The following is an 18,404-nucleotide window of genomic DNA, read 5'->3' as shown; positions in this document are numbered from 1 at the left end:
CACTGCTTTTTGTCTCAGCCTTCGAGGGGCGCGAGAAGTGATGCCTTTCATCTCAGCCTTCGAGTGAGACAAGAAGAGACGACTTTTGTCTTGTGAAGAATTACAGAGAATCAAAAAAAAATCAGCAGAGAGTTTGGCGGTCGACCGGCGCGGTCGACCGCAAACGTGCACCAAAGCTGATGGGAATCAGAGTGCGTTCAGGTTTTTTGACCCGTTTCGTTTTGTAATCTATATATACCCTAAACCTGATTTGTTAGGGTATCTCAAGGACGATTTTGAGCAGCCTCTAAGAGAGATTTGTTGCATCCAATTGTGGGAGAGCTTTGAGAGATCAATTGCTTTGTTTTAGGGTTTGGTCTGAGAGATTTGTAACCCTATTTGTATTCCCTTGATTTCTAGTAGTAAAATATTCCCCCTCCTTGCCTCGTGGACGTAGGCAAATTGCCGAACCACGTAAATTGTGTGTTCTTGCTATGGTTGTGGTTTGCATATTGTTTATGGTTTAGTTCGAGTTATTGTTTGTGTTTCCCGAGAAAGCTTCCGCCGCGCACAACAATTGGTATCAGAGCTAGATCGACAACATGGGAGATGCAAGCACATCAGGTTCGTCTCTAACTAAGGCGATACAGAGTCTGAGCATCAATAACACGAAGATTGATGTTCCGAAGTTCGATGGCAAGATCAATTTTGGATTGTGGAGGTGTCAGGTGATGGATGCTTTGGATGCACAGAATTTGGAGGAGACTCTTGAGTTAAAAGAGAAACCCGTTGAGTTGGAGGATAAGGTTTGGAGAAAGATGAACAGTAGAGCTTGTGGTGTTATTAGGTCATGCTTGACGCCGGATCTTATTTATGATGTCATGAACGAGACGTCGGCGAAGAAGATGTGGGAAACACTCAATGAGAAATATCATACGAAGAGCATTGAGAATCGGCTTCACTTGAAGAAGAGATTTTACCAGTTCAAGATGAAGAGAGGGGTTTCCATCAGGGAGCATGTCAACAACTTCACTAAGCTACTTTCAGATATGGCCAATGTGGATATTATAGTTGAGGATGAAGACAAGGCGATGTTACTTCTATGTTCGTTGCCCGAAGATGATTATGATACGTTCGTTCTCACTATGATCAATGGAAGAACTACAGTTAGCTACAAGGAGGTGACCTCAGCTTTGGTGAACTATGAGTTGAGGGAGAGTGATGGTGAACCCTCCGAGAAGGCATTGGGAGATGTGTTAGCAGTTCGAGGCCGAGACCCAAACTGTCGTCAGTTCAACCGCTCAAAGTCAAAGAATAGGAGTGCCTATAAGAGTGTTGGTAGAAATCAATGTCGGTATTGTAAAGAAGGACATTGGAAGATAGACTGCCCCCCAAAGTGGAAAGAAAAAGCCGGAAAGAATAAGGGGAAAGCTGCACAAGCTTCAGAAGTGAATGTTGCAAAAGCTATTGGTGAGCATTCAGATTCAGATTCTTCAGGCTATTCATGCCCTGCTTTACCGTCGGTTTGCTATGCGGATTCCACGGAGTGGATGATGGATTCGGGAGCTACATATCACATCTGCCCTAAGAGGGAGTGGTTTTCTAGCTTTGAGGAGCTGGAAAGAGGGGATGTCGTGCTTATGGGTAATGATCACGTATGCCCTATTGGTGGTATTGGTTCAGTCCGGATCAGGATGCATGATGGTGTAGTGAGGGAATTGAAGGAAGTGAGGTTCGTGCCGCAGTTGACGAAGAACATCATTTCTCTTGGGACTTTGGAGGCAGCAGGATATCGAGTGATCTTAGAGGATGCTACAGTGAAGGTCACGAAGGGTTCTATGGTGGTGATGCGAGGTGTCAGGGAAAACTACCTATACTACTTGAAGGGCAAGACAGTTACAGGGGGTCTGGCAGCTTCTATCACTACAGAGGAGGACACTACCACCTTATGGCACATGAGACTTGGACACACAGGAGATAAGTCCCTACAGTCATTGGCTAAACAGGGGCTATTGAAAGGTGCTAAGACCTGCAAGATGGAATTGTGTGAGCATTGTGTACTTGGGAAGAAGACTAGAGTGAAGTTCGGCACCGCTGTTCATAACACCCAAGGTACATTGGATTATATTCACACGGACGTTTGGGGTCCTTCCAAGAACACATCTCTTGGTGGGGCCAACTATTTTGTCACTTTCATTGATGATTATTCCAGGAGGAATTGGGTATACCCGATGAAGCATAAACATCAGGTCCTGGATATTTTTGTGGAGTGGAAAAAGAAAGTGGAGCTGCAGACAGGTAGAAAGGTGAAGACTCTACGTTCAGATAATGGTGGAGAGTACAAGAGTGATCCGTTTCTGTAGTTTTACCGGGATCACGGCATTAGAAGACACTTCACAGTTCGAGAGACACCGCAACAGAACAGGGTGGCTGAGAGATTAAACCGTACCTTGCTGGAGAAGGTGCGGTGTATGATGATACAGAGTGGATTGCCTAGATCTTTTTGGGCCGAGGCAGTAGTTTATGCGAGCCATCTCGTGAATAGGTTGCTGTGCACTGCGATAGACGGGAAGACTCCTTTGGAGCGTTGGTTTGGTTCGGTGGCTAGTGACTATGAGTCGCTTCAGATATTCGGGTGTCCAGCTTATTATCATGTCAGTGATGGTAAATTAAATCCGAGAGCGAGGAAAGCAGTCTTTGTGGGATTTAGAGATGGAGTCAAAGGCTTCAAGTTATGGGATCCACAGGACAAGAAGATAGTTATTAGCAGAGATGTCACATTTGACGAGGCGTACATGATGAGGCCTCGAGCCCCTCAGCAGGTGGAGGTAGACCAGACAGGAGAGATATCGCAGCAGGTGGAGGATGATGTGACTCCACCCACTCCAGAGAGCACTGTATCCATTGAGGCTCCTACAGAGGTGACACTGGGAGGAGATGAGATGACAGCCGGGCAGATACAGGATACAGTGGATCATGGGACTCATGAATAGGGTCATGTTCAGATGTCCATTGTAGCAGATAGGCCGAGGAGAGAGATTCGTCGGCCAGCTAGGTATAATAATGTCATGGTCGCATATGCATTATCAGTGGAGGTCGTTGATGATATGGTTCCAGCCACATTCAGGGAGGCAGAGTCTAGCCCCGATTCGATCAGGTGGAGGGAAGCTATGGAGGAGGAGATGCGGTCTCTTCAGAAGAACGACACTTGGGCACTTGCACAGCTACCTAAGGGTAAGAAAGCTATTGGTTGCAAGTGGGTATATGCGAAGAAGGAGAGATCTTCTATTGGGGACATTCGGTTCAAAGCCAGATTGGTTACCAAGGGATATGCACAGCTTGAGGTCATTGATTACAACGAGGTATTTTTACCCGTTGTGAAGCATTCGTCGATTCGGATTTTATTGGCGTTGGTGGCACAGTTGGATTTGGATTTGGTCCAGATGGATGTGAAGACAACCTTTCTACATGGAGATTTAGATGAGGAGATCTACATAACACAACCCCATGGTTTCAAAGCTGCAGGAAAGGAAGATTTGGTTTGTAAGCTGAAGAAATCTCTTTATGGTTTGAAGCAGTCACCAAGACAGTGATATAAGAGATTCGACGGCTTTATGATTGGCCGAGGGTACACGAGGAGCCCATATGACCCATGTGTTTATATGCACAAGCTACAGGATGGTGAGCTCATATATTTGCTTTTATATGTTGACGATATGCTTATTGCTTCTAGGAATTCTTCGGCTATTCGAAAGCTGAAAAAGGAGTTATCATCCGAGTTTAAGATGAAAGATCTTGGAGAGGCAAAGAAGATATTGGGTATGGAGATCGAGAGAGACAGGGTGAATGGGAGTTTGAAGCTTACACAAAAGGGCTACTTGCAGAAGATGTTGAAGAAATTCAGCTTAGATGGAAATGCAAAAGCAGTTAGCACACCATTGGCTCACCACTTCAAGCTTTCAGCGTTGATGTCACATGTTTCAGTTGAGGACAGGGATTATATGTTGAATGTCCCATATGCCAGTGCAGTAGGTAGCTTGATGTATGCGATGGTGTGTACGAGGCTAGATTTATCACAGGCCGTGAGCATGATATCGAGATACATGCACGACCCCGGGAAGGGTCACTGGGAAGTCGTGAAGTGGATTCTACGGTATGTTCGAGGCACCGTGGATGTTGGTTTAGTATTTCAGAAGGATGAGAAGGATGGGCAGGATTGTATCGGATATGTGGATTCAGATTATGCTGGAGATCTTGACAAACGCCGTTCTACGTCAGGTTATGCTTTTACATTGGCAGGTGCACCTGTATGTTGGCGTTGCACGCTTCATTCCACAGTGGCTCTCTCTACTACAGAGGCAGAGTATATGGCGGTTACTGAAGCAATTAAGGAGGCTTTATGGTTGCGTGGATTATTGGAGGACTTGGGGATCGCTCAGGAGACCATTCGGGTATATCTGTAACTGGCGTAGTAGATCACATGCGGTTTTCCATCAAACCGTTGTCCTAAGACAGCACCAATATAGTATATCTTTGACGATAATCTGCATAAGTATATGTGGTGGTTAGAATAATATTTATCATAAACAAAGTATGCGGTACATTTATTTTATTTTTTTTCAAGTTCATTTATATGCTAATGGCGCAAAAGAACTGAAGAAATTACAGAAACTCAGAAAAATCAGCAGAGAGTTGGGCGGTCGACCGGCGCGGTCGACCGCAAACGTGCACCGAAGCTGATGGGAATCAGAGTGTGTGGCGGTCGACCGGCGCGGTCGACCGGAGCTGGTGGCGGTCGACCGGCGCGGTCGACCGAGGATGACTGTAGGATTTTCTGCTCTCGGGTTTGATGATTCGGTCGACCGGCGCGGTCGACCGCGAGACCTGTGCGGTCGACCGCCGCGGTCGACCGACGTTGTTTTGGGCTGGGCTTCAGGTTTTTTGACCCGTTTCGTTTTGTAATCTATATATACCCTAAACCTGATTTGTTAGGGTATCTCAAGGACGATTTTGAGCAGCCTCTAAGAGAGATTTGTTGCATCCAATTGTGGGAGAGCTTTGAGAGATCAATTGCTTTGTTTTAGGGTTTGGTCTGAGAGATTTGTAACCCTATTTGTATTCCCTTGATTTCTAGTAGTAAAATCTTCCCCCTCATTGCCCCGTGGACGTAGGCAAATTGCCGAACCACGTAAATTGTGTGTTCTTGCTGTGGTTGTGGTTTGCATATTGTTTGTGGTTTAGTTCGAGTTATTGTTTGTGTTGCCCGAGAAAGCTTCCGCCGCGCACAACATCTTGACCTTCAATGGAGACGAGAAAGGACGCCTTCCGTCTCGGCCTTCGAGGGAGACAGGAAGGGACACCTTTCGTCTCAACCTTCAAGGAGACGAGAAGTCAATGTGTCTGAGTTGAGTGGGTGTGTAGTCTGTTTGAGATATGTGTTAGCCAGTTAAATGTGACTAATACTTGCTTATTTCTATGACATAAGTTCTATTTTCTTCCATTCTCACAGTCGTAGCTACATAATCTAAAAATAGCACGATAAATTCTTGCCTGGCCTCCATTTTATGGCGTATCATTAAACGGCTATTTTCCCTACTATTTTGATGAAGCGAAAATAACATTGTTGCGATTCATGGGGAGCAGCTCAATACCTCCATTAGATGGGTCTTTTCAGGTCGATGATCTGAAACGTCCAAGAAATGAAGAGGTAGACGTTTCTTCCAGAAATTTGTGTTACACCTTTTGAGCATTTTTGCGTAAACCGAGGAAGAATAGAGGCCACTACAGCATTTGCTCCCTCGTCGCCAGATGGGATCTCACTCTGGACCTCAACGCACAAAATGCATCAATTTCTACTACCATTATCGACAATAATATCCTAAGTCCTAACTCATCAAAGTTCATGTTTTGGTGGCGTTTATCGAATTTGTCACCTTGGTGTATATATACTGTACACGGCTGTTATGTTTGAGAATTGGTATTAAAATTAGCCAATAAATTTTTGCATTAATAATTACCTCGACTGAATTTTTTGCATGCATTTATTGTAATGATTAGGATACGATTTGGTATTCACGAGGTTTAATGATGTGAATTTTGTTTCCCAATAATGTTTTTGATCTGAAGGAGCGGAATAATTTAAAGTTGTGCGTGCAGAACTGCGGGCTGTACAGTGAAACTTGGCCACGAAATGTCAGCTCATGTTAGGGTAAATTACTCTTAGTCAGCAGAACTTTCAGCGTTTTGGAGTTAACCCTCGATAACTTTCAAATTACTTTTTCACATTGTTTTCTTCTTCTAATTTTATGGGGTTACATGCAAAATGCAAAATGCGGAAACTTATTGCAGGTTTTCTGTAATTTTAAAAAGTTAGTGGGGACTTAGTGTGATTTTGCAAGGTAATGGGGGTTGACTGCAAACAATTGAAAGTTCATGGGGATTTAGTGCAATTTAGCCTTCTTGAGCATCTCCATCAAGCTCCTAGTAGGAAGTCCTTGTTGGACTGCAAACAATTGAAAGTTCATGGGGATTTAGTGCAATTTAGCCTTCTTGAGCATCCCCATCAAGCTCCTAGTAGGAAGTCCTTGTTGGAGAGCTCTCAAGCCCTCTCAAGATCATGACCCACCATTTTTAATGTCACATCACCCTTCTAACTAATGTTGATCTCAAATAAGCTCCTAGTTAGGAGCTCCAACAATATCAAAAAAACATCTCTTCTATTTTATTTTTGTTACTCATTACTTTTAATTATATTTAAACCCTTTTTATTTGATTCCTAACTGTTGGACACGGTTTTCGAAGGAGCGTGCACTTTCATCGACAACCAACATAATCCTATCCACTGGGCACGATCTTCGAGGTAACCCACGGTCTTCAAGATTGCCTATATTTCCACCGACAACCGAAAGATTCATATTCGTTGGGCACGGTCTTCGAGGGAACATGCACTTTCACTGACAACTGACAGATTCCTATCCGTTGGGCACAGAGTTCGAGGTATCACACAATTTGACCGTCAACCGACTGATTCCCATAAAATTCGACGCCTTCTCACCTCAATCCATCATCTCCCACAACAAAATGTCTAGCTCAAGCGATGATGAAATGATGAAGATGTTATTTCTTATGAGAGCTGCTGTTGTCGAGGAAGAAGAACAAGAGAAAGTTGGAACTGCATGTCAACACAAAAGACGTATCGTGCTCCATCGAAACCGATTGGAAGGCCACAATCGGTTGTTCTAAGATTATTTTGCAGACACACCAACCTATCCTCTTCATAATTTTTGTCAAAGATTCAGAATATCGCGTTCGTTATTCCTTCAAATCCACAATGCAGTCGTCGAACATGATGAGTACTTCGTCCAAAAGAGGAATGATGCTGGACAGCTGAGACTATCTAGCCTTCAAAAGATTACTGTAGCTATGCGAATGCTCGCATATGGAGCATCCGCTGACTCCGTTGACGACTACGTTCGGATCAGTGAAAGTACGTAGATTGAGAGCCTGAAGAGGTTCGTTCGATCGATTATCGACATCTTTAGGGAGGAATACCTTCGTTCATAGACTAATGAAGACGTTGCACGCATGCTTGAGGAAGGTTCACAGCAAGGTTTTCCTAGTATGCTTGGGAGCATCGACTGCATGCACTGGATATGGAAGAACTGTCCAACCGCCTGGCATGGTATGTATGCTGGGCATTTTCATGAACATATAATTTTTTTGGAGACTGTAGCTAGCAAAGATCGTTGGATATGTCATGCCTTCTTTGGACTGCGGGGGTCTCACAATGACATCAATGTTCTATATCGTTCACCGATTTTCGCACAGCTTGCGGAGGGAAGAGCTTCACCGTGCAACTATACTATCAATGGCCATGAGTACAATATGAGATACTATCTCGCCGACGAGATTTACTCAGAGTGGTCCACATTAGTGAAGACTATTCCAGCACCTCGAGGAAAAAAATTAGTACTTTGCTCAACAACAAGAGATAGCAAGAAAATATGTCGAGCGAGCTTTTGGTGTGTTGCAAGCTCGATTTGTAATTGTTAGTGGATTAGCACGTTTCTGGCAACATAGTGCGCTGAAAGACATCATGACAGCTTGCATCATAATGCATAACATGATCATTGAAGATGAACGAGATTGTCAATTTGGCAACAACTTTGACTTTGTTGATTCGATATCAGTCGTTGAACCTTCTCAAGTGCAAACGGTACCTCTAACTGAGTTCATCCAAAATCATCATCAGATCAGGAACACACAAACACACAAATTACTAAAGAATGATTTGATCGAGTATCTATTGCAGCTCAAGGGATCCATAGCCGAGAATTAAGTTTCTTTATGTCCAATATAATTTCGGCGAACTTGTTCGAGTTGTTGTACTACGCCAATTTCAATTTCAATAAAGTAGTTGTATTCTATGAAGCACCGACACGCGAAAACAAGCCCCGAGTCCATGTCTGACGCGTAACACCGCCGACTCACGTCAATGCCCCGACACGTTAGTTCTAATTTATGTCATGTTAGTTCTAATTTGTACCATGTTAGTTCTAATTTGTACCATGTTAATTCTAATTTATGCCATGTTAGTTCTAATTTATGTCATGTTAGTTCTAATTTATACTATGTTAGTTCTAATTTGTATCATGTTAGTTCTAATTTATGTCATGTTAGTTCTAATTTTTATCATGTTAGTTCTAATTTCTGTCATGTTAGTTCTAATTTGTACCATATTAGTTCTAATTTATGTCATGTTAGTTCTAATTTGTACAATATTAGTTTTAATTTGTACCATGTTAGTTCTAATTTATGTCATGTTAGTTCTAATTTATGCCATATTAGTTCTAATTTGTACCATATCGTGTATGTATCCCCGTGTCCGTGTCCGTGTTTCATAGGTTGTATTCATTCAATGCTAAATTGTGTTTAACTACTAGTATAATCATAAATCTAATACAAGATAATATATGGTAATTAGGAAGAACCCTTAAACATCTACCTCTCAAATATCTCTGCCTGACGCATTTTAAAGTATTGTTGTTAAACTGAATTGATTGTTGAGAGATCCATCTTCATGATATCGTCATCTTGTTTCTTCTGTTTAGCTCCATTTTTTGATATTTTTTGATCGGTGGTTTGCTTCATCCACACGAAAGCCTCTCCCATGATGGACTTTAGCGGACTCAGAGTTTTTCACATTTTGTTTCCTCTTGAGCTTTGCCGCTTTCCTCCCTTCAGCCCTTGCTATAACATCATCCGAGTCAGTGTTCAACTCGATGGGGGTTGCTGGAGAGGAATTGTTTGGTGAGGAATCAGAGTTTTTGGTTCTTCTCGTCTGTGATCGAATCTTATTGTCAGTTTCAATCTGTTGGATCAACTTTTGATGATGACGCAACTCAACTCAGCAATGGTCAAACACAAATGGTTTACCATAAAGAGATTGATATAAGTTTTTTACTTCTGCAGTCTACACATGAGTTAAATTTAGAATAATTAAATGTATGATGCTTGAAGAGAACGGTGAAGAAGACAAACGTGCACAGGAGGAGCCCATAGGTGTTTATAAGTTAAATATTTACATGATCAATAGTTTCCGTACCAGATCTTTGTCTTCCTTCAATTTAAGAAACGCACCTGCAATACTTGTTGACGAACAGTTGAATCTTTGACCAACGATGTATTATTTGGTTTGGTGTGCGGCTCGTTGGATCAGTGGAGTATGGGAGAAAGTAGTCATTAGCTTTATGCCAAAACTTATCTTTGTGTTGCCCCATACCTTGGATGGCGTCTTGGCTCATGTTCAGCCAAGCAGACACAAGAAGCTTATCCTCGTGGACAGTCCAATTTTCGGACCACATGTAAGCCTTTTTCTTCTTTGTGGCCGGTGTTTCTTGGGATGACACTTGTTGTGTTGCCGATTGCGAGAACTCATGGATGAGGTGACCTTTTTCTACGACGTCTGTGTAGAACGGCGGGTATAAGGCTGATCCTTCACCGGTAAGGAGTTGCGAATAAAAGTTTTGGGAGGGATCCATAAGATTTGTAATTTGATAGGAAAATATAGAGTTTTTTATGAGAGAGTTGTGTGAAATGTTTTGTGTAGCGAATTGAGTATTTATTAAAAAAATTTACTGTTCATGCTAATTTTTTATATCTCAATAGCTAGTTTTTAAACGGCTAATTTACTGTTTATGTAAGTTTTAAAAAATCTCAACGGCTCGTTTACTGTTCATGTCAGGTTCGAAAAATCTCAAGGCTAATTTCTCAAAAAAAAATTTAATGGCCGGGAGCTCCCAAGCGCTCCACAAGTTTAAATATGTGGCACGTGCCAAAATGACAGGATGAAGAAAAATAAATGAACGAGCATCACCGCATGGCGCATGGCTAATAATTAATGTGCGAGGCCACGTCAGCGCCGCAGCCAGCACACAAACGTACTGTTAGATCCCTCGAGCCAACCACATCGACAGTCAACAGAAAAAAGAAAAAAAAGAGGAAAAAAAAAACGAACGAAAAAATAATGGCGATGGCGTTGAGATCACTGAGAACTAGAGCATCATCAATCGTACTCTCGCGAGGCTTATCCTCTTCTTCCCTTCAAGATCCCCAATCTCAACAGCAGCAGCTGAACCTCTTCTCTGCGATCAATCAAGCCCTCCACATCGCTCTCGACACCGATCCTCGGTATCGAAGTTCATTTCGATCCTCGCTACTTCTTTTTTTTTTTTTGCAATATTTGATGGATTTTTCTGTAATTTTTTCTTTTTTCAAAGGGCTTATGTGTTTGGAGAGGACGTTGGATTCGGAGGCGTTTTTCGATGTACGACTGGACTCGCCGATCGATTCGGCCGCCATAGGGTTTTTAATACTCCCTTATGTGAACAGGTACTCAAAGTTAGGAGGGAAAACGAAATTTTTTTGATTCAGTGCTTAATTTGTAACAGTTAGATTCTGTGATTTATTGTTTTTTATTCTATTTTTTGAAGGGAATTGCTGGATTTGCGATTGGTTTGGCTGCAATGGTGATTTTTCTAAATTATATCTATCAGTAGAGTTAAATTTTTTTTTTCATATATAACCTACAGACATATTTGCAAATTTGCCCTGAAATTCAGATATTGGTTAAGAGTAGTGGTAACTACGACTCTACTCTTGCCAAACTATTTTCACACTGCAAGAGAAGAAAAATATCTTTCTTCAACTTTTATTGGAATTGATGACTCATCAAGGACACCACACTTCTGTCTCTAGTAGTGTGGAAGTAGTTTGGAGAAATGTAGTGTAGTTAGCATTATTCATTTGTTAATTTTACCCTAGTCCCACACATCGAGTAAAAATATCCTTGAATATCACTAATTTTTGTTTACAATGTTTAGATGAAATTTAACCCTTCTACTGGTTAAAATCAATGACATTATGCTTGGAGGGTATTTAACTCAATGTGGTAGAAATGTAGATAAATCAGCAAATATCTAGATTTGGGGGTAAATTTGCAAATATGGTTTGATTTGGGGGTACATACGTAAAAAAAACCCTTTTTTATGGGGGAAAACCCATCCTTATATTGTTTATTTTTGTTCAATAGGGGAATCGAGCAATTGCGGAAATTCAGTTTGCAGATTATATATTTCCTGCTTTTGATCAGGCAAGTGTTTAGCATTAATTGTTTTGAGTCTCAAAATTGTGTAATTGGTTTCCATGAAGGATTCATATATATTTCAAGGGCATTTCCCAAAAACAAATAATGTGACCAACTTTCAGATCTTGAATCTGATGCGCTCTCCCAATTTGAGTGGTCCCTGCTTTGTTTAATGCATTGTTAATGTTGTACCCACAGTATCTTTGTTTAATGCATTACTAAACATGTGGGTAGCTTAATGTTGTAACAGAAGCTGTAGCCCCAAGTAACTTTGTTTACTGCATTGCTAAACATGTGATTCTGCTAAGATTTTTAGGCCCATTATTTGACATCACTCATCAGTTAACATCTTCTCTCATTTAACATCGTTAAATGTTAGTGAGAAGAGGTAAAATGACGAAAAACACCCCTCTATGAATTTTAACGGTGTTAAAGGAGATGTTATAAAAATCTAATGTGGAAGGATGTAAGGATAAATTAAAAAATATGCAGACTTGAGGGCAAATCTTCAAGTATGATAGATTTGGGGAGTGTATAGGCAAAAACTAGCTACATACAATTTGCAATGCAGCAAACTCTTTTTCTCTTTGCTCTTATGTACACCATTCCATTCACAGTGGTTGAAATGTACTTTATGGGTATCCAAAATCAAAGTCTATACGCCTTCTTCTAAAATCTGTATTCTCTACCAAGCTATTGAAGCTAGTCAACCTTTTACTAGTTGGGGATAAATTCCCAGAAAAGGCAACTATTGAGAAATTAAGTGGCCTTGCCATCTAATCTGAAATGCTAACTAGCAGGTAGTAATCTGCTTTTGAGAATCATCTACTTTTAAGCTCCTGGGCTTGAAAGAAACCTTCCAGATTACCTAGATTAGAGAAGGCTCCAGAATTAAGACAACAATATTGGGATAATTCATCCATGCCTTTGAGGTAAAAAAATTAGGAATTGCACATTCTCCTTCTGTTATGTGATACTGAGTCCATGTTACTTTCTCATCTTCAGATTGTCAATGAAGCAGCAAAATTCAGATATAGGAGCGGGAACCAATTTAATTGTGGAGGTATATTGGTGCATGGTTTTCTATAGATCTTTTGGTTTCAGATGCTCTCAAATTGAAATACTTCAATGTCACAGGTTTAACAATAAGATCTCCATATGGTGCTGTTGGACATGGTGGTCATTATCATTCACAATCACCGGAGTCTTTCTTCTGTCATGTTCCAGGACTTAAGGTTCTGCACCTGTTCCTCTATGATTAATGTCCATAACTCGATCACAGTTAGCAATTTCAAGATTTTTCTTTTTTATTGATTAACATAATGACTGAGGATCATCTGATATTATTACTGGGAACATTATGCCTTCAATCACAGGACTACTTGAAGAAGTTTATCATTGCTATTATAGAGTTTGTTTCCCAGTTTTGAGTGTTGTACTTTTTACTTTTCTAGGTGGTGATACCTCGAAGCCCACAGCAAGCAAAGGGATATTATTGTTGTCTTCCATACGTGATCCTAATCATGTTTTATTTTTCGAACCAAAGGTATTGATTCTATATATGCAAAATAACTCTCTATTTCCAAATGCTAGGAGTACTTATTGGAGTTCCAACAGATAGTTTGCATAAAATGCAGGACGGAATTTCTTGCAAGCTCATCGATCTAAGAACACTACTACCCTGGGATAAGGAGACAATATAGGCCTCTGTCAAAAAGACTGGAAGGCTCCTGGTAAGTAAAGTCCTTGATCTGTACTTACCATGTTAATATTTGATTATGTATTTGTCAGCAGTTTATATTTTATCCATTGGCATATTAGTCATGAAGCACCACTTACTGGAGGGTTTGGTTCTAAGATATCTGCTTCAATCATGGAATGTAGTAGTAAAGTCTAATATATCATAAGTTGCACCGGTACAATGACAAGTTAAGCTGGTTTAGGAACTCCAGATAAATGGTTTTTTTATACTTGGAAATTTTAGGTGCCACCATACCAGGATCCAAGCGAATATGCTGTCTAAGATAATTTTTAATAATTCATACACCTAAAACGATAATAGAAGGATATCTTGTTCAGTTTAGACTGTTCCTTTGTATGGTCATGGCTGCACCTTTCGCTTTATTAATAAGGAGGAGGGAGAGGGGGAGGAGGGGGAGGGGGTTAGGAGCATGATGGGGTTTTAATAAGGGGGTTTTATGTAAGAAATCCCATCAGCATTGACCGGAATAGTAACTCCGGCCAAATTTAAAGCCTATATGGCGCCGGAGTCGACAAAATATACCAATCTGACAAAACTAAAAGAAAATATACCAACATGTCACCAAGCCTCTACAAAATATATCAACCTGGCCATTTTGCCTATATTAAATGTAAATATTATAGAGTTATTATCAACATTCTTATTATATTATACTATACTATACTATATTATAGTTAATTTAATATATTAGTAATATTTATTAAATAATATAAAAAGATAATAAATAAAATATCTTATATAATAATATAATAACATATTAAATACCAATATTTAATATGTTAATAATGTATTATATAATAAATAAATAATAATGATATATAAATAAACTAATAAAAAATAATAAAAAAGTTATTGATAATAAATAATAATATTAATAATGATTATGATAATCAATACTATTACAATCAGTATAATCGTATAATATTATTAACTTTTTAATAAATAAATTATAATAAATTACATAATTATAAATTATAATATTAATATTAACTATTTAATAATAACAAAACAATATGAATAATATTATTATAATAACATATTGTATAGTAAATCGTAATGATATATATTTAAAATATTGATATATTTGTAACAAATAATACTTATTATTTATAAAGTAAAATAAGTGTTTAATAATAAAATAATTTATGCTAACAAATGTTTAATGTAAAAATAATATATTCAAAATATAATAATATTTATTTATATCATAAAATACTAATATATTATTAAATAATATTTTATTTATATCATAAATACTATATATTATTTTAACAGCTACTATAATAAACTTTTAACATAATTAAAACTATACTATCATTGTATAGTCAATATGTAAGAATATTCTATATATATTTAACTTACTTAATGAACATCACTAGTCTAATAATGCATTATTAAATAATATTATATATATGAATAATAGTATAATATTATATTAATAATAGTATAATATTATATTAATAGTAAAATAACATTATTATAAAAATATTAATATAATATACAATAATAACAAATTGATATACCAAAATAATTAAATATATAATTATTTAAAATAATATGTAATAATTATAATATAATATAACTCATTAAAGTAGAATATAATATTATAATACATTATACAATTTTATTTTACATTATATTTAATACTTATAATACAATAATAATGTAAACTAAATATTATAACATTTTATTTACAATATATTTTTATAATTAATATATAATACATTAATAATATGTTTAATACTAATGTTATAATGGGTCAAACTAGTGTTGACCAAAAATACTTAACATAGTGTTTTGAAAATATTTTAAGGGAAAAACATAACATCATGGTGTTTTTTTTATAAAAACACAATAAGAAAAACACCATGGTATCCAAACGAAGTCGAAGGTTTGGTCGATTCAGGGATAGTTCCTCCGACATTAGTTCAGGGTCATGTTGAGGGTGAGGTTCAGATTGATGCACCTGGTACTGATGCTCCCGTACAGGTTGATGATGGTGTTGGTGATGATTATCATGTTGAGACACCAACTACCGAGAACATGCCTCCTATTAGAAGATCGACGAGGGATCAAAGACCATCGATGAGATATGATCCTAGTGAGTATGTGTTACTTACTGAAGGGGGAGAACCAGAAAGCTTCGATGAAGCTTTGGAAGATGAAACAAACATGAATGGTGGAAAGCCATGAATGATGAGATGGATTCTCTGTACAAGAATCACACATTTGAGCTGGTGAAGTTGCCTAAGGGTAAACGAGCATTGCTTAACAAGTGGGTATACAGGATTAAGCATGAAGAGCACGGTTTGCATCCTTGGTACAATGCTAGGTTGGTTGTTAAGGGATTTAGTCAGAAGAAAGGAATTGACTTTGATGAGATTTTTTTCTCCCATTGTGAAGATGTCATCCATTCGGGTTATTCTTGGATTAGCAGCTAGTCTTGATTTGAAGCTTGAGTAAATGGATGTGAAGACAACCTTTCTTCATGGTGAGTTAGAGGAAGAGATTTATATGGTACAACTAGAAGGCTTTGTCAAGAAGGATAAAGAGAATTGTGTTTGCCACTTGAAGAAAAGTCTTTATAGTTTGAAACAAGCACTGAGACAATGGTACAAGAAGTTTGAGTCAGTTATGGGGAAGCATGGTTACAAGAAGACTTCTTCTAATCATTGCGTGTTTGTGCAGAAGTTCTTTGAGGATGATTTTATCATCTTGTTGCTCTATGTGGACGATATGTTGATTGTGGGCAAGAACTCAGAGAGAATCAAGCAATTAAAGAAACAACTTAGCCAGTTCTTTATATGAAAGATTTGGGACCTGCGAAGCAAATTCTTGGGATAAAAATTGTTCGGGACAGAAGTCGCAAGAAGCTGTGTCTGTCATAGAAGAAGTACATTGAGAAAGTACTTCAAAGGTTCCAAATGGATAAATCTAAAGCTGTTAGTTCACCTCTTGCTACGCACTTTAGATTGAGCAGTCAACAGAGTCCGACTACAGATTCAGAGAAAGATGATATGGCCCGAGTTCCGTATGACTCTGTAGTGGGTAGTTTGATGTACGCTATGGTGTGTACAACACTAGATATAGCTCACGACGTTGGTAGTGTTAGTCATTTTCTTTCAAACCTAGGAAGAGAACATTGGAGTGTTGTGAAGTGGATTTTGAGATACCTTCGAGGGACTTCCGGGTTGAGACTTACCTTTGGGGGTGAGAAACCTTTGTTAATCGGTTATACCGATGTTGATATGACCGGAGATATTGATTCTTGAAAATCTACTTCGGGTTACTTGGTAACGTTTGCGGGTAGAGATGTAGCATGGCAATCGAAGCTACAAAAGTGTATTGCACTTTCTACCACTAAAGCTGAGTTCATTGCTGCAACTGAAGCTTGTAAAAAGTTGTTGTGGATGAAGACATATCTTGAGGAGCTCGGTTTCAAGCAAGACAAGTATGTATTGTTTTGTGATATTCAAAGCACCATTCATCTTGGGATGAACTCAACATTTCATTCGAGGTCGAAGCACATCGATGTTAGGTATCATTGGATACGTGATGTCTTGAGCTCTAAGGAAATTCAACTTCAAAAAGTTCATACGGATGATAATCGAGCTGATATGTTGACAAAGGCTTTGCCAAGAGGGAAGCTTGAAGTTTGTCGAGGGATCGCCGGGATGGCAGTTTCCTCCACCTAGTCGGAAAGGGGAGATTTGTTGGTTTTCCTCCGAGTGGAGGAAACCAAATGATATTTTGGTTTGGGTTGGATAACTAAAATACCCATTAAATCCGTTTGAGAGAAAATTTGTCAAATTAGATTCTGATTAGGGTTTATAATCAGTGTGACAAAAATTGAAAATAGTAATAGACAAATTCGTTTTGAGAGAAAAGAAGGGAGAAGAGGAAAAGTCACTTTCGTACAGCTGTGATCAGTGTGAAGATCGGACACTCATCTGTCATCTGATCGGTGTAAAATTTGGAGGGTAGCTTCTACACTTGTTGATATTAATTCTGAATGGTGGATATTGGTTTCTATCGGTTGGTTTTGGATATATCAAGGTTTTACCAAAGCTGATCGTTCCAGGGGTTCAGAGACGGTCTTCTTCTGCATTGTTCTGATCGTTTGGATAATCGTACGGCGATTTCTTCTCTGATTGATCTAAAACTTTGAAGGTACATCTTAAAATCGTGGTTCTAGGATTTGAATGGTAGAGATTTGATTTGGTTACCGGAATCCTTGTGAACCAAGAGTTTTTTCGTACAGCCTAAGGTTTGGTTTTGTTGGGTGACGATACGCCCACCCGCCACGGAAGCAAATCACCTTGAGAGAAAGCCCTGACTTTTATTTTCACAAAACAAAAGCCAATCTCGATGTTCCTATTTCGATAACGAAAACAAGAACAGAAGTGAATATCTCAGCAATGTGAGATATATACTCTTTCCAATATCATATCTAGGTCTGGATATCGAGAGAACCAACCAACACAAGCAATAGCCAATACAATAAGTGAGATACAAAATTTACGTGATTCGACAAACTTGCCTACGTCCACGGGGATGGGTGAAGGGAGATTCCACTACGATGGAGAAAACCGACATCTTGACAACCCACAAGCTCGTCCCAAAGAGATGAGGCTTCAATTTTACTCAAGAAAGATGATCTCTTTCTTGTACAATCCCTCCAAGTTTTCTCTCTTTTTCTCTCCTCAAGATCTCACCTTTCAGATCTGAAAAACTCTCCTTTTCTCTGAAAAACCAACGCACAAAACCCTAGGAACGAAGTTCCTATTTATACCAAAAGAATTAGATCGAAACAGGCCTAAAAACCACATCCTGAAAATTCTCATCGGCTACCTCGGAGCCAGCGTGAGACACATAGTGTGTCTTGGACTTGGGAGATGCCGAGACACACAATTGGGTGTGGCCCCCGCGAGACGCAAAATGTGTCTCGCTCCACACGTTCACGTGTGGCCCCCGCGAGACACATTTCAAAATATGTCTCACTCCACACGTTAACGTGTG

At 39.0% G+C, this 18,404-nt stretch overlaps 1 protein-coding gene across 1 annotated transcript in view; it reads left to right on the top strand.

Moving 5' to 3' along the window:
- The window catches only part of LOC109832959 (2-oxoisovalerate dehydrogenase subunit beta 1, mitochondrial), an 11,953-nt gene continuing 3,991 nt past the window's right edge, over positions 10,443-18,404 (top strand). The window contains 8 exon segments of the mRNA XM_020400460.1: positions 10,443-10,668; positions 10,758-10,869; positions 10,971-11,006; positions 11,570-11,629; positions 12,629-12,686; positions 12,761-12,858; positions 13,078-13,113; positions 13,116-13,169. Of these exon segments, the coding sequence (XP_020256049.1) occupies positions 10,505-10,668; positions 10,758-10,869; positions 10,971-11,006; positions 11,570-11,629; positions 12,629-12,686; positions 12,761-12,858; positions 13,078-13,113; positions 13,116-13,169 (618 nt within the window). The 5' untranslated portion in view covers positions 10,443-10,504.

Source organism: Asparagus officinalis, chromosome 3 (genome assembly GCF_001876935.1).
Source record: "Asparagus officinalis chromosome 3, Aspof.V1, whole genome shotgun sequence".
NCBI lineage: Eukaryota > Viridiplantae > Streptophyta > Magnoliopsida > Asparagales > Asparagaceae > Asparagus > Asparagus officinalis.
The sequence above is the reverse complement of the archived record's forward strand: the minus strand, read 5'-3'. Positions and strand labels throughout refer to the sequence as shown.